Source organism: Sporothrix schenckii (assembly GCF_000961545.1).
Source record: "Sporothrix schenckii 1099-18 chromosome Unknown Cont47, whole genome shotgun sequence".
Taxonomy (NCBI): domain Eukaryota; kingdom Fungi; phylum Ascomycota; class Sordariomycetes; order Ophiostomatales; family Ophiostomataceae; genus Sporothrix; species Sporothrix schenckii.
Genome location: NW_015971148.1, coordinates 197,485 through 223,738, shown reverse-complemented (window position 1 = coordinate 223,738; position 26,254 = coordinate 197,485). Strand labels below are relative to the sequence as shown.

At 57.5% G+C, this 26,254-nt stretch overlaps 12 protein-coding genes across 12 annotated transcripts; 4 read left to right on the top strand and 8 right to left on the bottom strand.

Moving 5' to 3' along the window:
- Positions 1-158: 158 nt before the first annotated feature.
- On the bottom strand, positions 159-1,229 carry SPSK_03475 (uncharacterized protein; the record flags this gene model as incomplete). Its single annotated transcript, XM_016730313.1, has 2 exons — positions 159-1,012; positions 1,085-1,229. 2 exons carry the CDS (start codon positions 1,227-1,229, stop codon positions 159-161), a joined length of 999 nt encoding a protein of 332 aa, XP_016584630.1.
- Positions 1,230-2,615: 1,386 nt separating this feature from the next.
- Positions 2,616-4,260, top strand: SPSK_03265 (uncharacterized protein; the record flags this gene model as incomplete). Its single annotated transcript, XM_016730105.1, has 2 exons — positions 2,616-3,253; positions 3,336-4,260. 2 exons carry the CDS (start codon positions 2,616-2,618, stop codon positions 4,258-4,260), a joined length of 1,563 nt encoding a protein of 520 aa, XP_016584629.1.
- A 587-nt stretch (positions 4,261-4,847) lies between these two features.
- SPSK_03732 (uncharacterized protein) lies at positions 4,848-5,225 on the bottom strand (the record flags this gene model as incomplete). The annotated part of the gene is made up of 1 exon (XM_016730566.1): positions 4,848-5,225. One exon carries the CDS (start codon positions 5,223-5,225, stop codon positions 4,848-4,850), a length of 378 nt encoding a protein of 125 aa, XP_016584628.1.
- An 81-nt stretch (positions 5,226-5,306) lies between these two features.
- On the bottom strand, positions 5,307-7,988 carry SPSK_03047 (uncharacterized protein; the record flags this gene model as incomplete). Its single annotated transcript, XM_016729891.1, has 2 exons — positions 5,307-5,869; positions 5,957-7,988. The coding sequence occupies 2 exons, from the start codon at positions 7,986-7,988 to the stop codon at positions 5,307-5,309; spliced, it is 2,595 nt and encodes an 864-aa protein (XP_016584627.1).
- A 620-nt stretch (positions 7,989-8,608) lies between these two features.
- Positions 8,609-9,780, top strand: SPSK_03437 (zinc-containing alcohol dehydrogenase; the record flags this gene model as incomplete). Its single annotated transcript, XM_016730275.1, has 2 exons — positions 8,609-8,776; positions 8,863-9,780. 2 exons carry the CDS (start codon positions 8,609-8,611, stop codon positions 9,778-9,780), a joined length of 1,086 nt encoding a protein of 361 aa, XP_016584626.1.
- Positions 9,781-10,344: 564 nt separating this feature from the next.
- On the top strand, positions 10,345-11,784 carry SPSK_10526 (uncharacterized protein; the record flags this gene model as incomplete). The annotated part of the gene is made up of 2 exons (XM_016736904.1): positions 10,345-10,661; positions 11,340-11,784. 2 exons carry the CDS (start codon positions 10,345-10,347, stop codon positions 11,782-11,784), a joined length of 762 nt encoding a protein of 253 aa, XP_016584625.1.
- A 124-nt stretch (positions 11,785-11,908) lies between these two features.
- Positions 11,909-13,311, bottom strand: SPSK_03360 (MFS monocarboxylate transporter; the record flags this gene model as incomplete). Its single annotated transcript, XM_016730198.1, has 2 exons — positions 11,909-13,062; positions 13,119-13,311. 2 exons carry the CDS (start codon positions 13,309-13,311, stop codon positions 11,909-11,911), a joined length of 1,347 nt encoding a protein of 448 aa, XP_016584624.1.
- A 386-nt stretch (positions 13,312-13,697) lies between these two features.
- Positions 13,698-14,620, bottom strand: SPSK_03544 (uncharacterized protein; the record flags this gene model as incomplete). The annotated part of the gene is made up of 2 exons (XM_016730382.1): positions 13,698-13,850; positions 13,919-14,620. 2 exons carry the CDS (start codon positions 14,618-14,620, stop codon positions 13,698-13,700), a joined length of 855 nt encoding a protein of 284 aa, XP_016584623.1.
- Positions 14,621-15,361: 741 nt separating this feature from the next.
- Positions 15,362-17,387, bottom strand: SPSK_10517 (glucoamylase; the record flags this gene model as incomplete). Its single annotated transcript, XM_016736899.1, has 3 exons — positions 15,362-16,679; positions 16,751-16,922; positions 16,985-17,387. 3 exons carry the CDS (start codon positions 17,385-17,387, stop codon positions 15,362-15,364), a joined length of 1,893 nt encoding a protein of 630 aa, XP_016584622.1.
- Positions 17,388-18,805: 1,418 nt separating this feature from the next.
- On the bottom strand, positions 18,806-19,867 carry SPSK_03477 (aldo-keto reductase; the record flags this gene model as incomplete). Its single annotated transcript, XM_016730315.1, has 1 exon — positions 18,806-19,867. One exon carries the CDS (start codon positions 19,865-19,867, stop codon positions 18,806-18,808), a length of 1,062 nt encoding a protein of 353 aa, XP_016584621.1.
- A 1,131-nt stretch (positions 19,868-20,998) lies between these two features.
- SPSK_03408 (sialidase-1) lies at positions 20,999-22,261 on the top strand (the record flags this gene model as incomplete). The annotated part of the gene is made up of 1 exon (XM_016730246.1): positions 20,999-22,261. One exon carries the CDS (start codon positions 20,999-21,001, stop codon positions 22,259-22,261), a length of 1,263 nt encoding a protein of 420 aa, XP_016584620.1.
- Positions 22,262-22,452: 191 nt separating this feature from the next.
- On the bottom strand, positions 22,453-24,802 carry SPSK_03100 (uncharacterized protein; the record flags this gene model as incomplete). Its single annotated transcript, XM_016729941.1, has 2 exons — positions 22,453-23,529; positions 23,618-24,802. The coding sequence occupies 2 exons, from the start codon at positions 24,800-24,802 to the stop codon at positions 22,453-22,455; spliced, it is 2,262 nt and encodes a 753-aa protein (XP_016584619.1).
- Positions 24,803-26,254: the final 1,452 nt, after the last annotated feature.

Here is a 26,254-nt window from a genome sequence, read left to right as displayed (position 1 = left end):
GAGAACATGTATAGATACAGGAACTGGAGCCAAACCAACAAAACTGCAACCGGCATCTCAGATATATTTTGAGTTTGAAAATGAAAATCATCATCATTGAGAAATTAAACGACTTTTACATCATTTCCCCTGCTCCTTTCCTTCTACCCCCTAGTTGCCTAGTTGCCGTTGGTCTGTTTTGACGTGCTGGCCTGCGCCGCCTTCTTAATGTACTCCTCCTCGACGGCCAGCAGCGGCTTCAGCAGGCCCTGGGCGCGGTCCTTCTTGGCCTGGTCGACAAAGCGCGGAATGGGGCGGCGGCAGTGGACGCTGGTTTCCGGGTAGCCGCGGGCCCAGGCGGTCAGCCACTTCATGCCGCTGACGTCGGAGGTGGCGATGCCGAGCTCGGGCATGACGAGCTTCTTCTGCAGGGCCACGGCCTCCTGCATGTGGCCGGTGGTGTAGAGGCGGTAGATCTCCATCATGACGTTGGGGAAGATGTTGGCGACGCCCGAGATGCAGCCGCTGCTGCCGGCGGCGAGGGCGGCGACGAGCCAGTCGCTCATGCCCGAGACGGACGTGAACTGGGACGGCTCAAACTGCGCGGCCACGCGCGTGGCCTTGCCGACGCTGCCGCAGGTCAGCTTGACGGCGTAGATGTTGGGGTGGCGGCCGAGCTCCTCGAGCATAAAGGGGTCGACGTCGATGCCGCTCAGCAGGTTGGGGAAGTTGTAGATGATGATGGGCAGCGGCGAGCGGTCGCCGACCTCCTTGAAGAAGTCGAGGACGGCGTCGTTGGTCATGGACCAGTGGAAGACAGCGGGGACGAGGACGAGGGCAAAGTCGGCGCCGTTCTGGTGGCCGGCCTCGATCTGGGCCAGGATGTCGCGGGTGCAGCCGGCCATGACGCCGAGCGTGATGGGGAAGTCGGGCTTGCCGAGGCGCGTGGCGACCTCCCGGGCCTTGCGGACCATCTGGCTCTTCTCCTCGATCGAGAGCGTCGCATTCTCGCCGCTGGAGCCGGTCAGGACAACTGCAGAGTTAGTAGTCAGTGGGACGACGATCACAATGGTACTATTTTGTTTGCCAGGGCGCAGAGACGTACTGCCGTGCAGATGCTTAATCATAAACTCAAAGTGCTTCTCCTGGGTCTCCCAGTCAACCTCCTGCTGGACGGTGTCCTGGAAGAAGGTGATGGACGGGCCGTGGATGCCCGGGGGGTACGACGAAAATCGGCTGGTTGGAGACATGGCTGTGATTGTGGTGGTGATGACAAGGACGATAACACAAGGACGATAAAGACGACGGCGGTGAATATGCTGCTTTCAAAAGTGATAATGATAAAGCTTTACAAGATGCCTATCGTATTAAGTAGTGTCTCGATACAGACTTGCCCCCGTTTCCAAGCCAGACCGACGCCGATGCGGAGGAGATAGGACGAGATGACGTGCAGCGACAAAGGGTCTCGTGCTTCGATTCGGCCCATTGGGCTCCGAACACGCGTCTCCGCGAGGCCACCGACGCGATGCGATCGCATCGGTAGTAGCGTAGCAGCACACGATTAGGTGTGAGGTCAGACGTTGACCGGTCTGCTGGGACAGTTCGTCAACAGAGGATCGAGGTTACAGTGACATGCAGCACCTTTGACGAACACTGCAACCGCTATTTGTGAGGGTGCCGGCGCTAAGGACATTCGGGTTAGCGATGATGTTAGCGAGAGCTTTAGCGGCTGTAGCGAGGGTGCTAGCGGACTCCACGTGCTGTCGGATACAGGGGGTGACAGCGAATCGGGCACCGGCGCTACGCGGCCAATCGGCTTTTACGCCCTGCAAACTTTCTTCGCCGATGCAGTCGGACACAGTCGGACACAGTCGGCCAAAGTCACTGTTTGCGCCCCTTGGCGCCCCCTTTTGCGACCGCGTCGGTTTGTCTCTCCACGCTCTCCTCCGTATCGCCCAGGATTCCCCAGGATAACGTATCACGCTCTGCATCGACCAGTTTACCGCTATCAGACGTCGGCAGGCTATATGGAGCCATGTGGTGATAGTGGCTGATAGGGCGCCCTTGAAACTGGAGAAACAGGGCCAACTGGGGGGGCAAGACACGCGCACAAGTGCAAGAGTGGGCAAGAGTGGGCAGGAGCGCAATTAGAGGACACGCGAGGACCAAAGAGGACAAAAGAAGCCCGACGGTAACCAACCACAGCACACAAAGGGCAGAAGGGCACCCGCCACGCAGATAGCGATCCCCACACTCACCTGGTTACCCCAGACTGCCAATTGCCACATTCTGCATGTGTTCTTGCCGCTGCATTCTCCGTATCTGTGTGCATGCTGCCCGCCAGTATTATCATTCCTCCCATCACATCGGCCTCTGAATGTATATAAGATGCCGCGGATCCACTGGTCGATATGTGTTTCTGTTGATCAATTCTGCCAGTCTCTTCTTTGAGTATTGGTCTGACTGATACTTGATTCTTTTTTCTTTTCTTTTTTACTCGTCCGTGTACTATATCTCTCCTTCCCCTTTCCTCTCTTTGTTCCTCTTCTACATCCCATCTCAAACCATCGCGTCTCCTCCATCTCATCCATCTCATCCATCTCATCCGTCTCATCACAGCCAACACACCACCCACCATGGGATCCTCTGACATCGAGACGGCCGATGCCGCCCAGGACATCAAGACCTTGTCCCCCGTCGAGGACGTCACAAGCCACGCCACCGGCGCCGCCGTGCTCGTCAACCTCACCGACGAGCAGAACAAGCGCATCCGCCGCAAGACCGACAAGGTCATCCTGGCCCTCCTGACCTGGGTCTACTTTTTGCAGGTCTTTGACAAGGCCGTGCTGTCCACCAGCGCCCTCTTTGGCCTGCAGGCCGACACCGGCCTCACCGGCAACCAGTACTCGCTCGTCAGCTCCATCTCCGCCATCGCCCAGCTCGCCTGGCAGCCCTTCTCTGCCATGCTCATCGTCAAGGTGCCGCCGCGGATCCTGATGCCCGCCATGACCCTGGGCTGGGGCATCGCCGAGGCCAGCATTGCCAGCTGCAAGAGCTTCCCGAGCCTGCTGGCCGCCCGCTTCTTCCTGGGCCTGTTCGAGGCCGGCTGCCTGCCGCTGTTTACCTACATGACGGCCCTGTGGTACCGGCGGTCCGAGCAGCCCGTGCGCATTGCCATTTGGAACGGCATGAACGGCGTCGCCACCATGGCCGCCGCTGCCATTTCCTACGGCCTGGGCCACATCCAGTCGGATCTGCTGCGCCCCTGGCAAATGTACGTCTTTGCGTCTTGCGTCTTGCGTCTCCTGTTGGACAACCTGCTTTGTATACTTCCATCTGCTAACACTCGGTGACAGCATCTTCCTCTTTGCCGGCCTGCTGACCATCATCTCGGCCCCCCTCGTCTACTGGAAGCTCGACAACGACATCTCCGAGGCCCGTTTCCTGTCGGAGGAAGAGCGCATCCAGGGCGTCGAGCGCCTCCGCGTCAACCAGACGGGTGAGATCAACCACGCCTTCAAGTGGCACCAGGTCCTCGAGGTCGCCCTCGAGCCCAAGTCGTGGCTCTGGGTCGCCATGATCATCCTGCCCAACATGGCCTCGGGCATGACCAGCGCCTTTGGCACCCTCATCATCCAGGGCTTCGGCTTCGACAAGTTCCAGACCTCGCTGCTCAACATCCCCTTTGGCTTCATGCAGCTCGTCATCATCCTGCTGTCCTGCTGGGCCGCACAGAAGGCCAAGATCAAGTCCGCCGTCATCGTCGCCTTCACCATCCCCGCCATCGCCGGCACCGCCATGCTCTACGCCGTGCCCCGCACCCACTCGTCCCAGCCCGCCCTGCTCGTCGCCTACTACCTCTGCGCCTTCCTCTTCGCCGCCAACCCCCTGATCCTCTCGTGGGCCATTGCCAACACCGCCGGCGCCACCAAGAAGTCCTCCATGCTGTCCGTCGTCCAGGCCGGCGTCTCCGCCGGCGCCCTCTCCGGCCCGCTGCTGTTCAGTGCCAACCAGGCCCCCTACTACAAGGCCGGCATCCGCGCCGTCCTCGGCATCTTCATTGCCCTCATCGCCGCCTGCTGCTTCCAGGTCGCCAACCTGCTCTTCCTCAACCGCCAGAAGCGCAAGCAGCGCATCGCCGCCGGCAAGTCGGCCGACGTCGTCGACGCCTCCATGCAAAGCAAGGTTGTCATCAGCAAGGGCCAGGAGCAGCAGCTCGACGAGGTGGCCAAGCTGGATCTGACGGACAAGCAGAACGACCAGTTTGTGTACGTGTACTAGGTAGAATGGGAGCACGGAAAATATGCCCAACGACTGGATGGCGATGAGATTGACTCAGTGTTTGTGTGTCGTGGTGACTGGTGCTTCTTCTTCTTCTCTTTTGTTGTCATTATTTAATTTAGCATCAATGCATTATAATTGGAAACGTCACAACTTGATTGCCGTGCCTGACACACTGTGATAGAATTGTACCTGCATATGCGCCACATGCCGTACCGCAACTTTCGTTTCCTGTATCCAATGTATGTATACTCCAGCCACAGGCTCCAACGGGATATGCAGTCAACGTTTTATAGTGCACTGCGGAGGGTGCACTGCGGATAGTAGCTTTTGCGGCTGAAGCTGTTGGAAAGGACCGTGCCACTGACTGGGCCGTCTTGGCTGTCTTGGCTTGTCTTGTTCTACTTGCCTGGAACGATCAAACCGCCAAGCCTCGGCCTGTACGAACATGACATAGTTGTCTAACCACTTGTGTTATTTGTGCACTAATGTGAACAGAACTCGCCGCGTGTCCCATAGTGATGTTTTCATAGTTCATATCTCATGATTCGTTGCCATACTTGGTTACTCATCAATCGTTGCAGTCGTTACCGTCTATAACGTCCACGTCGATGGCCTCCTTCACGCAACGAGCTTCTTGATGCCAGTGCCGTCGTCCAGCGATGGCGGCCGCCTCCGGCCCTGTGCATCTCCGCTGTGTGCTTTCGCTTCCACTCCCACCTCTGCTCCCGCCGCCGCTCCTCCTCCTGTTTCCGGTCAGCAATCTTGGCCCACTCAAAGTCGATACACACGAGCTGTCGCTCCCGCGCGTTCCACAGCAGGTTGGGCTCGCGCTCGTCCCCATGATCGACACCAAGCTGCCGCAGTCGGAACCACAAACTAGAGACAAGCGAGGTGATGCTGCCAGGCATCGGCTTGGCCGCCTTCGAGAAGAGTCGTTCGCCGCCGCACGAAATCACCAGCATGTGGGAGATGTGCGTGCCATACGACGTCCGGTACACATCCACCAGGTCGATGATCCCGAGGCACACGGGTTCAAGCGTGCCCTACTGCTCTTGGAGGTGGTCGTATATGTCCTTCTCCTGCTGGAGTCGCTGCGCGTGCACGCGCTGCACCCCCTCGGCGGCCACGCAGTAGCCATGGCTTCGCAGCGTAAGCCGAAACAGCATGCCTATGGCGCCAAACTTGCTAAACTTGTCTAGCGCCTCGCAGTCCTCGCCCATATCGTGCGCCAGCCGCTCTCGTAGGCGATTACAAAATTGTACGGGCGTGAGTTTGTGGTGTCCGTTCTCGATCGACGGATGCAGCTGCACATTCTGGCAGGCGCGGTCGAGGGCGCCCCCGTTGCGTAGGCCCAACATACAAACCTGGCTGCAGTGGGGCAGTATCTCGCATTGGCGCCTCGGGCTGATTGTGTTGTTTGTGTTGATAGCACTGTTCAATTTGCTTGTGTTGGTTGTTTCGGTTGTTTTGGTGGTGCATTTGCCCGTTGATCGTGTCGCGTATTGTTTCTTCGCCGGTGTTGTCGATGTTTGAAACGGCCGCGGAGGGCGAAACTCTCCGTCGCTGTTCTCGTTGTCGTCGCCGTCCCCTCGCTTGTTTTGCTGCTCTGCCGCCTATTTGAAGGCGTCCGTTGGTAATTACGAGCTTTCAGAGTCCTAGTCTAGAGATCCAGTCCGAGATTGACGTAGTGTACTGGGCAGAAGAGTGTCAAGGTCGTCCAAGACAGCACGAATTCCATTCACGACTGCGGCAATGCCCGCCATGTCCGCCTCCGCTGTCTTCACGGCCGTCTCAAGACGGCGTACCGACATGGTTAAAGTATCACCGTCGACCTCGAAGGCTGCCTTGGCATCTCTGTGGCGAGTATGTCTCCTCGTGTCCGACTGTGTGTTGTGATGGAACAACGCATCAACCACACGCTGCAGCTCGCTCGCAATGTCGTCTCGCTTTCTCCGTGCGTCTGCCTCGGCACGGCTGGCCAGTCGTGCCGCGGCGGTCCAGATTGCGCGTCCCTCAATGACACTGTTGCGTTGTGCAAGAATATTACGCCCAACGAACGGTTGTTGTTGGATTCCGTCTATCAAGTTCCTTTCCGCATCCATGTGGCCTTGGTCCCTGTCACTCCGCTGCGGCGGCGGCTCGGCGGCGAAGTCGGCAGGGTTCGTCGATGTGGTGTCGGCCGGCGTATGGATGTTGCGGGCCGAAAGCGTCTGGGCAAACAACGTGGCCAGCGCAATATCTTTGGTCGTTTGTGCGGCGTCGTCCGGCGAGAGTCGGGTCAGGTAAAAGGCCAGCATGCGGCGCCAGAGCCAGTTGTCCATACTCGTGGGCATGGCACGGCCCACGAGGCAATACAAGGACAATGCAATCACGGCGACACCGCTGTCGATACTGTTCGCTAAAGTTGGACAGCTTCGCATCACAAAAGCGCAGTCAGCGACGGCGAGTGCCTCACCCCCCGCTGGTATCTGTTCGCACGTCAGCGCGCCGTCCAAGGCGGCTGCTATCTCTGTGTGGGACAAGCGACTGCCAGGTTGTGGATCGTAAACGGAGACGACGTTCTCGGAAGGGCACAGGGTGGCGAGGATCCAGTGATTCGATGTCTTTATACGGAGAGGCGCGATAATCGTACTCGTGCCAGCATCTGGCCGGCCGAGACGAGGCGATAATATGTCCATTGTCTCATCTGCGGGGCATGAGACTCCAGCTCCAGATGCAGCAAATTGAAACAATTCTGGCTGGATGTGGACGAAGGAGCTACAAAGCCGGTGGACAACGTCGGTCGGCAGCCACCAGCCATAGGCGAAACGCCACACACTGGTCTGTTCGCTGCCGCTGACGTAAATGGTGTCTGACAAGGTGGCATCACCGGTTTCGCTGCCGCCATTCTCGCCGCTTTCACCATCAGAATCTGGCCGCTGAGGAATTGGTATTGCGATGTTGGTGCTATCCAGCGTGTCACTGAGCGCTGTAGGTCGATGGGCGGCATGTCCAGCGGCTGCATCGTCCCGTCCTGTTCTTGTGATGGGATTGTCGTTTGCGCGCTGGTGGACTTGATCATGCTCTTGCCCATGCTCTTGGTCTTGTCCTCGCTCCTCCTCGTGCTCCTCCTCTCCGTCCTGGTCTTCCTCCGACTCCTCCTCATGTTGCTTTAACACTGCCATAATGTCGGGAATGGCCCACGGCTGGATGTAGCTTACGCCCTGACGGCGAGCCAGACGGTCATATCGGCGGCGGTGACGAGCGACTTGCAGGCGCTCGCGGACGTCCGGCCAGGAGCCATGGCAACGGGAGCGTGCCAATCGGGCCAGGAGTCGCCAGAAATTGTCCGACTTGGGCGCGTCGGCAAACTCCGCCAACAGAACCAGCGGCGACAGGCGCCAAGCCTTGGCCGCCGACTGCAGCTCCGCCAGCGCGCGGGGCACGCGCGGCATTGTCCCGTCCGGCCGGGTCCGGCCCCGCAGCTGTCGTTCAAAGCTCCGGAGAGCAGCTTCCTCAAGTCGGCGGCATGTACTGCGTCCTAGTGCGGACGCGAGATCTGCGGCCGTCTGTCCCTGCCCGGGCGGGAGGATGTTGCATGCTGCCACGAATTCATCGACCGCGGTGGTGGCGGCGCCCGCAGCGTCGCCATGTCGATGACGTAGGACTGTTGTGATGTGTGCTGCTTTCTTGCGAATTTCGTCGCCCTGAATTGCGCGTGCCTCCACAGTATTGTCGGCAGACATGGTCGAATAAGCACAGGTCCCCGCATATCGTGGACTGTGATGGTACGCGGCTATGCAAAAGCAGCGGCGCTGGAGAACAGATAGCCGGCTGATAAATAAGGACCAAACCTGTCCCACGTCTCGGTGTAATTGAGCTTGGGGGTATATTATTGCACTAAACTGAATCGGGATCTAGTACGACGAGCGAATCGACCAAATTTGTTAGACAAACTGGCCCGACCAAAATGTTCGACCAAATTGTGTGACCAAAACGGTCGGATCGGTAATATATGGATTACATTTGGTCTGCCTTCTCGTCTGCGACATGCAACACGAACAGCAGGATGCAGGAACCTTTTCGTTTTTCAGTATCGACGTTTGTTTTTGCAGCACTTCCCTTCGACATAACTTAGTAATGTATTGTTTGACGTGATCAACAATCAGAATGCCCACCTTTGGTCTTTTGCATTCATTATTTTTTCTCTTGGTAAGAGACTTGTATAAATACGTCTGCCTCTTCGCTCTCCTGGCCGGAAGTAATATAACCGAAGCAGAAATTTGCGTCAAGCCAGTATCCAACTTCGTTTCTACCTTGATCTACACTACATTGTTGACTTTCACAACTCTATCGGAATATCACCATGGCTCTTCCCACAAAAACCGACGAATGGGTCCTGGCTGCTCCGTCTGGTGTTGAAAACGCCTTCAGACTCAACAAGGGCGTCCCTCTCCCGGCTCTCGGGAAGGACGATGTCCTTTTGGAGATTAAAGCAGTCTCGCTCAACTACCGAGACGTTGCGATTGCAAAGGTACGAAAGGAGCAGTGCTGTCATTCACCGTGTCCCCTGCCCCCCTTGTTCCATAATTCATACTTGACAAACTCACCGTCCATTAGGGTGGCTACCCTCTACCCACCAAGTTTCCTCTCGTTCCGTGCAGCGACGCGTCTGCCGTTGTGCTCGCCACGGGCACTTCGGTCACGTCCGTGGCCGCCGGCGACGGGGTGATTGTCCTTCCCGCGCCATTGTTGCAATCAGGTCATATGACCACTGCCACCTTCGGGGCGCCCGGAGACGGATTAATGCCCGGCACGCTGCGACGGCATGCCGTTCTTCCGGCGTCCTGGGTTGCGCCCTTCCCGCGCTTCTTGTCCTTTGTCGAAGCATCGACCATAGGCGGCGCCGGCGTCACGGCGTGGAACATCCTCGCCCAGCATGGTCTCGGCGCCACGGACGCGGCGGTCGTCAAACCGGGCAGCTGGGTGCTCACGCAAGGCACAGGCGCCGTCGCCATGTTTGCTGCCGCATTTGCTGTCCGCCTCGGTGCCGTCGTCATCGGCACGACCAGCTCCGACGCCAAGAAGCACTGGCTTACGGACCTCGGCGTCAAGACGGTCATCAACTACAACGAAGACCCGTCGTGGGGTGAGACAGCGCGCCGCCTGACGCCTGATGGTGAGGGCGTGGACCTGGTCGTCGACGTGGGTGGGACAGGGACGCTCGGGGAGAGCCTCAAGGCCATTCGGTACGAGGGGACTGTGGCCGTGACCGGGTTCTTGACGGGCGCCAGCACGGCCGGACCGTCCGTCATGGATGTCTTGCCGCGTGCGGCCAACGTCCGGGGCGTGCTGGCGGGGTCCAGGGCGCACTACGAGGAAATGGCTCGCATGATTGAGCAGTGGCAATTTCACCCCAAAGTCGACGACGAGGTTTTCCAGTTTGAGGACGCCAACGAGGCGGTCCAATATTTGGCAGCGCAAAAGCATATCGGAAAGGTCGTCATTGAAGTCAGCCCGGAAAGCCGTGCTGCTTAATGTGAAAGGCAGTCCCATGTGTGTTCTTCACAAAGGTGTATCTCTCACTTATCTTAAAAGGTCCTTTGCGTTTAATATTCTACTCAGCTCCAACCTCCCGATAAAATACAAGAGTATTATGACGATGCCTTATTGACCGCCGTAGAACCCAATGTGCGTATTTTAAACGTTCAATGTCGAAATTATCATACCGACGATAACATGAGGCCTGGGTCTGGAAAGAGGCTTGGAGCAAGGTCAGGGCCAGAGCAGAAAACGCGTCCAGGGAGCCAATCAACATGGTGGTGCCAAAGAAAACAGTGAAATGGGGCGTGCGGCTGGCTGTGTCTGGTGCACAAAGCGAACATCTGAACATGCTCCCTGCAGTTTGCACCCGGAGCCCACGTCAATTGGCGGGGCAGAATATGTCTGCGGGGCAAAGGCATGCATCATGTACCCGTGAACAGGTATAATCACTCGGCGTTGTATCGAGCGATATACTACCTGTAACCCCATTTCCATCGCACTCCCCATTTGGCTTTTACGGCAATGTCGACGACATCAACAACATCAACCACGTCAGCAATGGCAGTGCCCGGCATCACTCAACTTCCATGTGAGATCATCAACACGGTGCTTCGGCACTTGGGAAGTCTGCAGGATCTTGCATCTGCGCTCCTCACATGTCGCCTTTTCCACACGAGCTTCCAGGAGAATCCGCACATCGCGATTGATATATTGCAGCAACAAATCGCCCCGGCGCTGCTCCCTTATGCAGTCGCCGTGATGGAAGCATCGCGTATTGATACACGGATGCCTCAGCCGGTCCAGGCACTACTCGATAAACTGCAAGACGAGATATACCTGGAGTCGCAAACGAAGTCGGCCACAATGACAAGCCAGTTAGTGGTGATGGAGCGTCCACGGTTGTCGCAGATGAGTGGCAAACACGACATCATTCATGACTTTGTGACGACGTTTTCGAGCACAGCATGGGCGCGTCTTTCTCTCAAGCCCGGAGAACCATACATATCTGGGAATGTATCATTGTCGCCGGCAGAATACATTCGCTTTTGCCGGGCATTTTATCGAATGGAACTGTATTTCCTGCTCTTCCGCTACCCCTCAGACTTGAGCAGCATTGGTGCATCTTTTTTGCATACGTTTCCGCCGTGGGAAAACGAGCAGATTGGCTGTGCGCAAGAATTTCTCGAGCTTCAGTTTTCAAAAGGTTTTGCTGTGCTTCCTCTTGGTGTCTTTTTTTACCAGAACTTGATAAAAGTATTATCACCGCTAACATCTTGTCGTTCATCAACAGCGTCTCGTGAAGTTGTTGCTCATGATGTAGACTTTGGAGATATTGACTATCTCACACCTGGTTTGATGAACTTCAAAAGGCAAACTTGGGTAAAGTCCTTCAACCTTCTTCCTCTTTGTAAGGTCTTGTTATTTCTTTTTTCAATGCACTGACATAATGTTATTCAGCTATCACGAGGCCTTGGCTTTGTCCATCAACTAATAAATGAATGTTCCTACGACGCCAAGCATGCGCTTTTAAGGTCAGCAATCGGATTAGACAGTGCAAGTCTCAACGAAGTATTGACCGAACTCTACGACGACGACGGAGACGATGATGACACTCCACTTCATGATTATGCAGACAAGGAGACAGCTGCTCTGTTTCTACCATCAGAACCTCGACATGATGCCGACAAAGGTCCCTTTGAAGCTTGGTGGATAGCCAACAAAGAGCTACGTTTCCATGACACTCTCATGCATAGTAACAATGCTGGGTTTCGAGAAAGGGCGTATGTGCTCTGGGACAAGGACCGTCTCCAACGATACACCTTACTGGAGCTATTTGCCCAACTTGCGCCAGAATCAGAGCTGGAGCTGCAGAATTCGGCTCCCGAACAAGCGGCGATGCGCGAATCATTTGAAGCGCGTTCTAAAATCTGGGAGAAGGGCGGCAGTGGGTATTGGAGCAAGGGCGATGAAAGCAGGATAGTATGGAATACAGGGTGAAGGGGTCAAAGCCCAGAGAGATGAAAGTCTTAATGCATTTGAAAATTCGTACTCCGATATCCGGAGTAGAGACAAATTAATTGCATCATAGGCAAGTCCTCCGGACAACGTCCTCCATATAAACCTAGTTCGTCTTCCGATGCTCAACAATTCTGTACAGATGCCAGCCGGCAATAAATGCAGTCGCAAGCAGGGATGTCGCTCCTGTCAGCAGGATAATGCCCGCGTATTTTGCGCAGCCGTAGTCAGCCATGGAGACGGGTTTTCTCGTCAAAGCTGCACTGATGGGACCAACCAGAATATTGCCGACGCCCTGCAAGAAGACGTAAATCGCATAGGTGGCCAGCGGGTCACCGTGGACATCCCGGCCCATGGCAACCCGCATCGTGCCGAACCCACAGGCAAAGAAGCCGTAGATGATGCTAAACGGGATCAGCCAGGCCAGCGACGTGGACAGACCCCAGAGCACAAAGGAAGCCGCGCCTGCCACGGTGCAGCACACACCAGCCAGCACCGACACCGGGAGGTTCTTGTCGGACAAGTAGCCAAAGGCAAATTGGCCCAAAACTTGCGCAATGGACAGGAGGGACAGCAAAAGGGCGCCGCCCGTGGTCGACATGCCAATGGACGAGGCATACGTGGGCAGGAAGTTGATGGGGAAGAAGAAGCCCAGACCCTGTGTCAGGATGGCGATGCCGTACACCCAAAAGAGCGGCTTCTGCAGAAACGACCACTCGGTCCGCGCCAGCTGCGCTTGGTCCGACGCCGGCAAGCGGCTCTTCAGCAGCGGTATCAAGGGCCCGGTCAAGATCGTCATAGCCACGGCGCACGCCTGCAGCGTGGTTCGGTATCCGTACTTTGCCAGCAGCGACGTGATGATAAAGGGCATGACGGCACCCGTAGCACCCGACGAGGCCGAGATCAGGCCAAAGGCCATGCCTTTGCGCGACACCCACCATTCGTTGATCATGCTGATGATGGGGTACGACAGGATGACAAAGCCAAAGCCGTACAGAACGCCTTGCGTGCCAATCAGCCCCGTGACCGACGTGGCAAAGGACGCCGCCAGCAGGCCCAAAATGCACATCAGCCAACCCAGCCAGATCTGCTGGCGGCGGTACTTGGGAAACCGCTTTGCCAAAAGCGCAGAGAAGGGTGCACCCAGGTAGTAGAGTGCTTGTGCTACCGTGCCGATGATGGTGACGTTGGCGGCGTCGGCCTCGAACTCTGGACGCGACGAATAATAGTCCTGGAACACACCAAAACACATTGGGAATCCTGGCGGACGATTAGCACACGGTCAATCCATCACTCTGCAGCGGACGGAGACGCACCCCAGAACAAGGCATCGAAGACGAAACCAGCAGTCAATACCATCCATGCATCGCGCCCCTTGTCGACGGGCTTCAATCCAGGAATAACCGTTTCGTCGGGACTGCGATGAGCATCGTGGCCCTGGAACGGTCCCTGGAAGGATGCATCGTGTGTGCGCGTCTGAAGCTCGATTGAAGTAACCGTGTCACTCATTTTTGAGGTAGCGATCAGCTCGGAAGCTTCGTGGCATACGAAACAATGTATCAAATGTGTTTTGCGCTGGTGAGAAAGAAGTACACTATTGCATGGTTTGGATTTTTTATTGCTTTTATTTAGCGAGAAACGGCTGACGTCAGTGACGCCCTGTAAATGACAATTCTCCACTGTAAAATATACAAGGCCGACGGCAACCGCACTTTCCACTAACTACTGCGCCTACGACGTGAAAGGTTCTTTCGGACAAGTAGCCAAAGGTAAATTGGCCCAACACTTGCGCAACGGACAGGAGGGACAGCAGAAGTGCGCCGCCCATGGTGGTGTATACGTAATCGAGTGGTCACAACACGCTCAAACTCATGCCCGATGTATAACATCTATGACTACAGGCTGTCCAGTGCTGGCCGCCGAAACTGGTGCCTGGGATACACCAGCGGTGGCCGAAGATAGTAATGCTCCCACTTGTCGCCGCCATGCAGTATGTCGTACGTGCCCACCAGTGATTTGACTTCAATGTACATCCAGCCGACGTCGTACTAAAGCGCGTAGACGGTTGCCATGTTAGTGGACGGACAGCTTGACGAGAGAGGTGAATGAAACTCACGGATGTGGACGACTCGATGGGTAGAAACTCGTCCTCTGCTACTTCTTCCTCATCGTTCTCGTCGTCCTCGTCGTCGTCGGATGGCTGGCCTCGAGACGAAAAGGCCCCCCAGCCCAGCCACTTGTCCTGCTTCTGCAAATCGGCCAGCGACGCAAATGGCCTCGCCCACGGCGACGCAACGAGGGCCACCGTCACCGGCGGCCCGGCTTCGTAGACGCCCAGCTGGTCCTCCCTCGCCCGATACACCCCCAAACTGTCCAGGCACGCCTGGTCGACGCATAGACAGTAGTTGAACCGTGGCAGATCGTTGTAAAAGCCGGCCTGCGCGACCGACACGTGCCGGGCACTGTCCCGCAGCTGCTCGTCGCGCCACGCGACAAACCGCTCGCGCACCTGCTCCTTGGTTGCATTGGCCAGCGTCGTCTCGTCCTCGATGACGGTCCACGCCAGGGCCGGCTCCACATACCGGGCAAACGCCTGGCCTGCGACGGCATCGCGCTGGACGTGCGCACGCACGCACTGCTTCATCGTGTCGAGGAAGCGCGCCCAGGCGTCGTCGTCCCCGTAGACACAGCGAAACAGCACGAAGCCGCAGCACGCGAGGCCCGAACCGACCATGCCTCGGATGGTTGGACCCCAGCGCTGTTGGTGCGCCTCCTCGCGCGACCACAAGGGGAGGAGCGTGAGAGGTGTAGAATCCATGATAGGTGGAGGCGGTGCAGGGCCAAAATAAATGGGCTGTTGGGGATGGTAGGGCCGGTGCAAGTGGTGAGAGTTGTGGGCGTGGTGAGAATAGTGAATCGGTTCTTCTTTTTTTTTAAAAAAAAAAGGTGAAAAAAAAACACCCTGCCGTGTGCGGCATAATTAATGCACACCATAATAATACCAACTGTGTGCCGCCCATCAGCAGGATACTATATTGAGTAGCTTGAGGCCGGCCTTTTTGTAGACGTGGTCTACAAGAACAGACATGTGACACTCTTCGATGACTGTGAGGTTTGTATTTTATTTTGTTTTGTTTTTTATCTTCAAATGATTGTTCGCGTTGTTTCCATCCATGGTTAAAATTAACTGCGCTTCTACCTTTTTTACTGTACACGTCGAGTCAGGTTCCGGCTGTGCACGAATGTTTGTGAGCGATCCGAGGTATCCTCGAGCCAAAATAAGAATTGTGCAGCCGTACACATAGTCAAGCAGGTTGAATTTGAATTCGCGCCGACCGCCACCGGCCTCGATGTCCCGTCTTCCCGGCAAACCTCCCTCGTCGTCATCCTCGCCAATGCTTTCATCAACAGCGTAGTCTTGGGCGTCGGGATCCAGGCCGCATCGAATGTCGCCGTCTAATGCGCCAAGAGGCCGTAGACAAGGAAACCGGGACACACTTAGTTGGGGTCAAATCACTACAGGTCTATGAGGACGACTGTGGGAGAGGGCATCCAGCCATTAGCAACCGCCCGAGCTGCCCGTGGGCCCGGTCCACGCATTGTCCGTGGTCAGCAGGGGCGGCGAATTGGGCGTTGCGTTCTCGTCGCAGGCCGGCACCAGCAGCGTGCGGTTGACGGTCTCGTAGATGCTGGCCTGGCCGCAGTCCTCTTCGCGCACAAAGACGTAGCTGACGTACTCGCCGGCCGTCATCTGCACCTCGGCGAACCACTCGGGGCGCTCGGACGTGTAGTTGTTGGCCGACAGGGGCTGCGCGTTGGCGAGGTCCCAGGCGCCGAGGTCGGTGGTGTTGCCGACGAGGTACACGTTCTCGCCGTAGTAGGTGCTGGCGTTGACGACAAAGAGGACGCCGCTCGTGCAGGTGGCGGTGACGTTGGGGGCGCCGGCGGCCGTGGCCGGGGCGTAGACGCCGTTGGTCGACGAGGCTAAACAGACCGATGGCACGGCCGCAGGCGCCGACTGGGTCCACGAGTACTTGGGGTAGTGGCCGGCACGGCGGCGGGCCATGGTGACAAAGGCGGCATAGCTCCAGGTCAAGTCAATGGCCGACAGCGGCTGGCCCGCGCTCTTGTCAAACTGCTCCGACAGCGACCCGTCGCGGGGCGTATATTTTTCGGCGACGGCAACGAACGAGTCGGCATAGGCGGTGGCGGCGTGGACAATGGCCTGGAAGGTAGCGCGCGGCGGGGCACCCTTGCCTTTGGTGGTGTCCTTGGCGTTCCTGCGGTAGGTCTCGCCGGCCCTGGCCGCAGGGTACAGGTCCCTGAAAAAGGCCTCGGACGTCGCGTCGACGGCAATGGCATCCTGGCGCGTCCACTGCGCGACAGCGTCGTACAAGAACTCGGCGGCGCCCTGCGTGATGAGGTACCAGGGATTGCCGTTGAAGTAGACGTCTTCTGGGTAGCGGCCCAGGGCCACGCCTGCGCTCGACGGAACGCCCTCGTTGACGGCGTACAGGCTGCCGTTGCGGAAGGTGTCGACAAACACCTTGAAGCTGGCCAGCGAGCGGCTGTGGCACGGCTGAAGGCTGGGGTGCGCGCAGTCGGCCGCAACGTCAAACACGGAAATGGCGCCCAGCATCGTGTTGGCGTCGATGCCCGAGCGGCCGTTGTCGACGTTGATATTGGCCGTCAGGAAGTCGCCGTTCCAGTATGTCTGAAGGAAGCACAGCACGTTGGGTGCCTCGACACAGCCAGTGCACGTGGCCCCGATTTTGTCGGCCAGCTGGCTTGCGGCGACGAGACTCTTGTAGTGGTTTTGTGTGGTGAAAAAGCTAGAGCCGTAAACCTCTTCCCAGAGATCGTAGCCACTCGTGTTCCTAGAGAATGTTAAGAGGGAGGTCTGTACGGCGTTCGAGGCAAAGTTGCGGTTGCGTTGTACCAAACTCACCAGTACTGCCCAACATAGGAAATGTCGTTGGCAATGACCGGCCAGATCACTTCTGAGACCTTTTTGTGCTCGCCGCGGTCGAGCAGCCAGTTGCAGTAGTCGATGAGCGTAATGGCACGCAGCGCCGGGCCGTCGCGCTGGGGACGTCCCCAAGCACCGTTGAAACGGGTACCTGGAAGGTCAGCTTGCCGACAGACAAGAAGAAAAGGAAACACGCCGGCCACCTTGACGTACCATCAACGTTAAACTTGGGCTCGCCGAGGCCCAGGCCATACGGCAGCAGCGTGCCCGATGGGTTCGACACCGTCTGCAGCACCGCCTGTGCCTTGATGTAGTCCTCAATCACGCCCTGCACCTTGGTGTTGCCAAAGATGAGCTCGTCCACAAGCATCCGCAGCGTCAGCGCCGAGTCGCGCGTCCACGTGTAAAAGTAGTTGGGGTTCGTCTTGGACGGGCTCGCCACGACCAATCCCGCCGCCGCGCCGGGCACCAGCGAGCCGTGGGCGCCAATGTTGTTCAGCACACCCTGCAAGGCGACCGTCTGCTCGTGGGCAACAAAGGAGTCGACACTGCCCGCCCTGGCCTGTCCGGCAGCAGCGAGACCGCCCAGAAGCACGGACACGTACGAGGAGACCATGCTGGGAGGTGGATAGGGGATGTTGGTTGGGTGGCAAGAAGCTCTGCACTATGGGCTGTGGGCAAGGTTAGTATATACGGCCACGAGGAGGCCACAAGAAAGGGCCATGCCGTGGCTTATATGACCGCCGATCACGATGCGGCACTGCGACGCAACCCCTGCCGTTTGTATTGTACTTTTGTTTTGTGTTTTCTTCTTCTGTTTGTGGTACATGGACTTGGCACGTCCAGCGCCGACGAAACGGTCCAGACCCAAACGAGCTCTGTTTCCGGACATGCTGTTGCACTAGGATCGTCTTCGTGAGAACAAGATCAAGCGATCACGGCTGGTTGTCTTTTCGGCAGCACGTTCTCGGCAGCACTTTCAGCACGATGTAAGGCGTGGCTTGGTATAGGGCCGAATGAAGCATCGAGTGGAGATGCACGGGCCCGCTAACAACCCCTGTACAATCATTCGCGGGGTGCGGGGAGATGGCACGGCAGCTGTCTAGGCACTGCGCTTGACTGCCTTGACACATGTCGACGAAGTACCACTCTGTACGCCACTTATGCTTAAGACAAGCGCGCTCCATGACGGGCATATTGAAAGACCGAGATGCACGCCGTTTGGCCGAGTCTAGATGTTCCGAACAGGAGCAGGCCAGCCGAGTAACACCAAAGCAGCTGGCTATGGTACATTGCGGTGCGGGCAGTTGAAAAACAACCTTTCGGCAAGCTGTCACACCCCACTGCAGCGTGTTCCCCTGGCCGACCCCATCCACACACGACATTCTTATCGGTCCGCCCAGGAAATTGAATTGGACCCGCCTGCGTGGTTTTCGTAGGCTCCTCGCACAGTCGCCAATGTCCATAGTATTCTTCACGATGTTCAAAAGACAGATTTTTGATTATAGGCAGAATATATTTGTCGGCCAGCTGATGTGAACTGGCCCAAATGAACAATCTTCAAGTACACCACGATTCATCGTCCGTACGGGGTTGTTATTGAAGCTAGAATACTGGAAGTGAATACGAAATAATAAGGAAAATATGCGGAGAGCCATGTATAAAAATAAAAAACTTATAAACTAATTTAACAAACGAGTTGGGAAATCTATATAATATATCAATAAGTAAAGAATCGTATGAAAAATACACCTAAAAATAAGATTATAAAATGACGAACTTTTTTCTTGACAAAAACCAAGTACATAAATAACGGCGACGTATTGTCAGCTTTTGATCTTGAGCCTCAACGAGTGTAAGACAAGCGATTCCATCATCAAATCAGGCGCGCCGGCTTCGTACGGTTTAAATCACAAAATTTCACACAAGCTCACTCTCCGATTGCGTTATATTCCATATAGCCACGCACCATTGAACGTCATTAGTTTATTATATGTACTTGAAAACTAGTTGATTTTATCTCATGCTCCCCGCCTAAAAGTGACCCTCAATCTCCACGGACTTGTAGGGCTCCTCCAGGTAGGCCTCCTCCTCGGCGGTCAGCTCCTTGCCGCGCGCAGACAGGGCCTCGTCGAGGCGGGCGACGCTGCTGAAGCCGATGATGGGGGCCGTGACGCGCTTCTGCGTCCAGGCCAGCGTGACCTGCGACATGGTCCAGCCCTTCTTGGCGGCCACCTCCTCGACGCGCTTGATGATCTGCTCGGCCTCGGGGCGCAGCGGCGTGGCGGCGTCGCCGGCGGAGCGGGCAGTGGAGCCGCGGTCGGACAGGGGGCGGGCCAGCAGGCCCTCGCAGAGCGGGCCCCAGGGGATGACGGCGACGTTGGTGCGGCGGCAGAAGCGCAGCATCTCGCGCTCCTCCTCGCGGTAGAGCATGTTGTAGCGGTTCTGCATGGCGACAAACTTGGTCCAGCCGTTCTTCTCGGCGCAGAACTGCATGAGGGCAAACTCGTGCGCCCACATGGACGAGGCGCCAATGTAGCGGATCTTGCCGGCCGTCACGAGGTCGTGCAGCGCGCGCATCGTCTCCTCGATGGGCGTGTCCGGGTCGAAGCGGTGGATCCAGAAGAAGTCGAGGTAGTCCGTCTCGAGGCGCGCCAGCGTGTTGTTGACGGCCGTGAACAGCGCCGTGCGCGACAGGCCGAACTGGTTGACGTAGTCCTTGGTGCGGCGCAGCTCGTTGAGGATGGGGTAGGCGTGGAACTGCTGCTCGCCCACGCAGCTGTAGGCCTTGCTCATCAGCACGAGCTTGTGGCGCGGGATCTGGTACTCGCGGATGGCCTGCGCGATGACGCGCTCCGAGTCGCCGTTGGAGTAGATGTTGGCCGTGTCCCACGTGTTGACGCCGCGGTCGTAGGCCGCCTTGAGCAGCGGCAGGGCCTTTTCGGGGCCGACCACCCAGTCGGCCCACTCCGGGTTGCCGATGCTCATGCAGCCGACAATCGGCACGGAGACACGGAGGCCGCTTTCGCCGACGCGGACATAGTCGACCTTGGTGTCCTCAAGGGACTTGGCGACGCCGGGCGGGAGATTGACCATGATGCTGTGAGAGATGGAGGGTGGGATGTGGTGAGATGTGGTGGGCGGGAAGATCGAAGATGTCAAGTGAGACGTCTATCTGTAAGGGCTGACTTCGGAGCTTCGGCGTGAGATTCGGGTTAGGCGTGCCTTGATTATTTACTTGGCCCGGCGCAAGAATAGCTCAACTGGCTGACGTAGCTTTTATGGCCTATCAGTTTCTCCTGATTTTGTCTAGCCTGGAGATATCGGTAGCAGATTTCCCTTTTTTTTTCTACTCGCATCGCTTGGTCGCATTGCCATTCTCGGATGAGCTCCGATTTCAGGAACTGGCCAACACCATCGACTGCGATTGGAGTTGGATGCCGCATGACGACCGCCGCTGGAGACAATTGACGCGACGTGGAGCCGCTAATGGCAGGGCGGCCGGGTGTTGGTGCAACCGATTGCGTCGCCAGCGCTAGCCGATGCGGTCGGCACCAGACGGTCGGCTCTGAGTGCACCACCAACGCGGCCAACGATAAACGATAGTGGACAGCAACACGGAACACTCTTCCGCAGACAGCAATCAAATGACCATTATCAGCAGCACCTCGTCCTCGTACAACCGGTCAGTCACGATCAGATACGCAGTAGATACACTAAAATGCGGGGAAGAGATCCACTCTCCACGCTTTACGACGTCTGCAATCAAACTGGTAGATACGACGTGTGCTAAGTAGACAAAGTGAAGCTATTCGCATGGCCGCGATTGCGAGTGGACAGCGAGTGGACTGCGGGTGGACCTCGAGCGGAAGGATGGGAGATCGTTTTGAGCATGTTATCCAACGCCACGGTGATTTGCTTCTCCTGATACGGTCTGAAATAACCGCTTATCCAAATATCGACAAAACGTGGGAAGCAGGGGATGCAGCTTGCGTACGCAAATGCCGTCATGATTGTTGACAGTTGACAGCAGTCCCCCGAGTTGATTTCGGAGTATAAATACATAGTATGTCCATAGACGTCTCTTGGGTCAAATCCGGGGAAAACTCCACATCCACGAGGCAGTCCATTCTCTTAGCAGAGCCCTTTGCACTGTCTTGCCGGTGCCCATCTGTTACTTTCTTTTTATAAATTAATTTATTTTATTTTCTTCCCCAGTTTGCCACCATGCGGTCCTCCTTGCTCTCCGGCTTCGGCCTGGCTGTGCTGACGGCTGCTGCGCCGGCGCACCGCTCCTCGGACCTCATTACCAACACCACGCTGGCCACGGCTGGTTCGGGCCCCTTCAACTACTACCGCATCGTGTCCCTGCAGAGCCTGGGCAACGGTGTCGTGCTGGCGGCCTTTGACGGCCGGCCCACAGGTGCCGACGCGCCGGCGCCCAACTCGATCCTGCAGCGCCGCAGCACGGACTACGGCGCCACGTGGGGGTCCATGACGTACATTGCGGAGGGCCAGGCGGCCAACGCGGGGACAGGTGTGCTGGCGTACGGGTTCAGCGACCCGAGCTATGTGTATGACAGTGCCACGAGCACGCTGTTCAACTTCCACGTCTTCTCCAAGGACGCGAGCTTTGCCAGCAGCGTGCTGGGCAACAACGATACCAGCCGCAACATTGTGAGCGCCGAGGTGTCGGTGTCGACGGACGGCGGCCTCAGCTGGTCGACAGACCCGACCAACCAGCCCAACCTGCCGCCCGTGGCGTCGTCGCAGGTGGGCGTGCCGCCGCTGCTGACGTCGGCCGTCAAGCCCAACGGGTCGCCCGTCGGGTCGGTCTCGGACGTTGGCGCCGTGCTGGGCGAGTTTGCGGCGTCGGGCCAGGGCATCCAGCTGCAGTACGGCGCCCACGCGGGCCGCCTGATCCAGCAGTACCTCGGCCGCGTCGTGCAGCCCAGCGGCAGCGTCGTGTACCAGGCGTACAGCGTCTACAGCGACGACCACGGCGCCACGTGGCAGATGGGCACGCCGACGGGCACCGGCATGGACGAGAACAAGGTGGTGGAGCTGTCCAACGGCACGGTGATGCTCAACTCGCGGCCCAGCGACGGCAGCGGCTACCGCAAGGTGGCCCTGTCCAACGACGGCGGGCTCACGTACACGACGCCGCGCACCGAGACGCAGCTGCCGGACCCGGCGTGCAACGGCCAGATTTCGCGGCTGTACCCCAACGCCGCCGAGAACTCGGCGCAGGCCAAGATCCTGCTCTTCACCAACGCCAACAGCAAGACGTCGCGGGCCAACGGCACCGCCCGCTTCTCGTGCGACGACGGCAACACGTGGTCGTCGGGCATCGCCTACTCGCCGGGCGCCACGTCCTACTCGACCATCACGCCGCTGGGCGACGGCACCGTGGGTCTGTTTTACGAAGGCCTCAACAACCAGCTGATTTACCTGCGCGTCGACACGGCCTGGCTGGGCATCAACTGTTAAGGATGGTCAGGGAGACCAGTGTACGGGGTCCAAGAAGAGTATTGACTTGTTCAACACATGCAATTTGATGACATGAAGGAGCTCAAGGAATTGATGTAGTGACGAGTTGACGAATAATGGGTCGCATTGGGAAACTCCATAGTCCATTCTCAATCAATATAAAAGAGTATATATATACTTCCACCCGCCAGCTATACTATTGCAAATGTCGTATTAAACAGCTCGAGACACACCGACCGGATGTCCACACGCCAGCCGGCCTCTTGCTGCCGCGTCTGGATTTCCTGCAGGACATTGGCCGTCATGTTGGCGTTGGTCACGAGGTGGTGCAGGCTGCGGATTGTCTTCAGGATCCAGCGGCACTCGTCAGGGTCGTCTTCTTCGCTGCCCCACAGAAACAGGGGCCACAGCATGTTGACCATAATCTGGCCACCACCGCCACCGCCGCCGTCCTCGCCGCCGCCGTCCTTGCCACCGCCCCGTTCGCCGTCGTCGGCGACCATGGCGTGCACCATGGTCTTGATCTTGTCCATGGCCGTCAGCACGGACTGCGAGCGGGCCAAGTGGCGGTGGGCCACGCGGTGCAGGTGGATGTAGCAGGCGTAAAAGCTGGCCATGTACGTCTGGTAGGAGCGGACAATGTCGGACGATAGCGACGGCGACAGCAGGCTCGTGAGGCTGTCGCTGCCGCTGCCGCCGCTCTCGCTGGCGCGGACAGCGGCGTCCATAATGGCGGGCCGGCGGGCGTACAGCGAGGCCAAGTCTTTGAGGATCGTCGCCGCAATGGCCATGACCTCCGTCTCGTCCTCGACGCTGCCGCGGCTGCGGTGGGCGTGGGCAATGCGCGTGATGCGCACCGAGATGGTCTGCACCTCCTGGTAGAAGACGATGCCCGGCTGGCAGAGCATCTCGTAAATGACTTCGTGCGCCGTCGGCGCCTCCGTGTTACTGTTGCTGCTGCTGCTGCTGTTGCCGCTCCTGCCGTTGGTGCTCATGCTCCCCGTTTCGGTCGTCGATGGCCCGGCGCGGTCCATGTTTTCTGCACTCTCCGAGGCCGTGCTCGGCGTCAGCGGGTAGATGATGCCCGACGTGTCGTTGACCAGCAGCCCCGGCCCCCCCGCCGAGGCCGTCCGGGCGTCGAGCAGCCGGAGCCACGACACAATGCGCTGCTCCACCGCACCGAGAGCACACACGCCGCCGGCCCGCTGCAGCGTCTGGTGCGCCTTTTCCAGATTGTCGCACGCCATGTCCAGCTGGCCCGTCAGCATCTAGCGGGTTGGGCGATTGTTTCGTCAGCAAATGCGGTCGTCAAATTTTGATGTGAGGTCAAACTCCTTCTGCACTGGCTCTACTCACATTGATGTATGTCAAGAAGAAAATGGTGGCCAAGATGTGCCGCATGTCGCCGTGTTTCCCGGTGCTGCTGCTGGTGTTGGTGCCGGTCCGATCGCCCCCATGCCAGCCCTCGTCGAGCCGCTCCGCCAGCGCCGCGGCCGCCTGGTCGTAGTACTGCTTGTACTGCACGCGCGCCGCCGTCGTCGTCGCCTGGATCGTCGCAAACGCGCTCAGCGCCGCGCGGAACATGGGCGACGCCGTGGCCATGCGGTGGAACAGCGCCTTGACGGACGCGCCCTTGGGGCCGTTCTCGATGGGGTCCAGAATCGGCGGCAGGTTGAGAGTCAGGTCGACGTCGGGCAGCTGCGGCGGCAGCATCTCCAGCGGGCCTGTCGCAGCGGCGGCGGCGGCGGTGTTGGCGACGGCGTGTGTGGTGGTCTGCTCGGGCGACTGTGTGGGGGCAGGCGCCAGCAGCCATTCTTGTGTCTGTTGGTGCTGGTCGTGCGGATGCGGTTCCACGCCGGCCATGGGCATGGAAAAGTCGTTGAGGTTGACGGGCGGGAAGTAAATGTCTTGGAACGACGAGAGGTCCAGCGTGCCGTCGACAATGGACTGCGCAAAGTCGAAGAGGCCCGACGACGGGGACTGGTCGCTGCCCGTCCCGGGGCCTGTTCCAGCTCCAGTTCCGGCACCGGTTCCGGTTCCAGTGCCGGGACCGGATGGGCCGCTGGCGGGACCCGACAGCGGCTGCGTGCCGTCGGCGGTGTCGCTCTGCGAGGGGGACGTCTCGCCATGCGAATGCGCTTGCACCTGAGACTGTACTTGCGCCTGTGACAAGGTCCGCGGCTGTGTCTGTGGTTGGACCGCTAATGGCGACGGCATCGCAGACTGCGCCTGCGATATAGACACTGCGGCGCCGGGTGTCTCCTTCCACACGCAATCAAACCGCAGCCGCTGGCAGTGGTAGCACCGCGGCCGCTGCTCGTTGCACCGCACCTTGCGCCGCTTGCACGTCAAACAGCCGTTGCGTGAACGACGGCGTGCCGCGTCTGTGGCTGTCGTGGTTGTGTTTCCGTTTTCGTCGTTGTTGTTGTTGTTGTTGTTGTTATTGTTATTGTTGGTGTGGTTGCTGTTGCGTGGGTCACTTTTGCTCGCATTCGCTCCAGGTCCGCCGCGTGCGCGCGGAAGAAGGGGCTGTGAAGCCATCTTTGGATGCTGGGGGTGGTCCTTATATTGTTTCGTGCACGTCCGTAACTCGCATCAAGACGTAGAATGAGAACAAAATGAATGAACCTGCAAGCCGTTATCACAAGGTCGGCCAAGAACAATCTCAAAAAGATAGTCCACAGTAAAGAGAAAAAAATAAAATAAAAGATTGCTGAATCCCCCCTTCCCCTCAGACCCCTCTCTCCGCTCCTCTGTCTCCTCTCTTTCTCCTCTTTCGCTGTTGTTCCTTCTCGTTATGTCCTCCACTTTGGCGCCACGTGAGAGGCTCAACTTTTACAACACCGGGGGAATCAATGGGGGCAATGAAAATGGGGACATCAGACACCCTCAATCCTGGGACAGACGCTTATCATGGCCCGCTTTGCAACTAGCGTTGGTGCTGGTGGTTGTAGTTTGGTTTGATCGAGCCTACTAGATAGCGGAGGGGGAAGGTGAATGTGAATGTGAAAACTAGCATGACTGGACGGGTGGCGAGGTGTGGAGGAAGCAGGAGGCGCCTTCTGGTAAATCTGGTAAAGCAGTGTGGCAATGGCAGAGACAAGACAGCCACTGTACGAAATATCCATTTTGCGATTGTGATAGTTTCTTGGTCCCCTTCCCCCTTTCCTCCGTCCTCCGAGCTTCTTTGTATACTTGGACCGAGTTGTCTGCCTCGGAGCTGCCGTCTCGAAACAAAGGAAGAGTCGTTTCGTGGCCGGCATGTACGACATACGAAGTGGTCGTCTTTTATTTCTCCACTGTTCTGTCGATTGCACTGGCAAAGGACCACAGCTCGAACCAACTGCCCCAATTGACCTTGCAACTAGTCCCATTCTGGCTCGTGCTGCGTGACTCGGTCTGCTTGTCTGAGATCGGCAAGACAGTTCGGTTGACACCAACTAGCTAGATGCTTTGATTGTGCTTTATTCTTGTTGTCCGGCATCGTTGCTTCTGAGGGACGTTGTCAAACAAAACTTGCGTGTTCCTTATTACCGTTTCTGGAGTGTACGGGTTATGTGGAATAAGACAAGACGTAGGAAAGTAGAGCGTCGGTGTTGCACATTCATTGGGGAAAAGAAGGGGACTAACTAACCAAAACAGGAGTTGTTTGGTGGATGCTCAGGGCGAGTCATAGCTTGCGGAGGAGTCCTCCAGGATGGCAGTCGATTTGATTGTCCTGTTTTATCTGTTTTTCTTCTTCTTTTTCGGCGGACAACTTTGGTCTCGGACGACTTATCAATAGTTCTTATTTGAACACATTGAAACTGGCCGATAGCTGATGGCCTGGATCGATTCCAGAAGTTGACCTGACGATAAGCAAAGCGAACCAGGAAAGGCACATGCAAGTTCAGTTCCCAATCGACAATCGGCACTCTACTGTAAACCTCGACGCTAGACAGTCGACACTCGACAGCCGCTGTTCGACATCCGCTATTCGACATTGTCGGAACT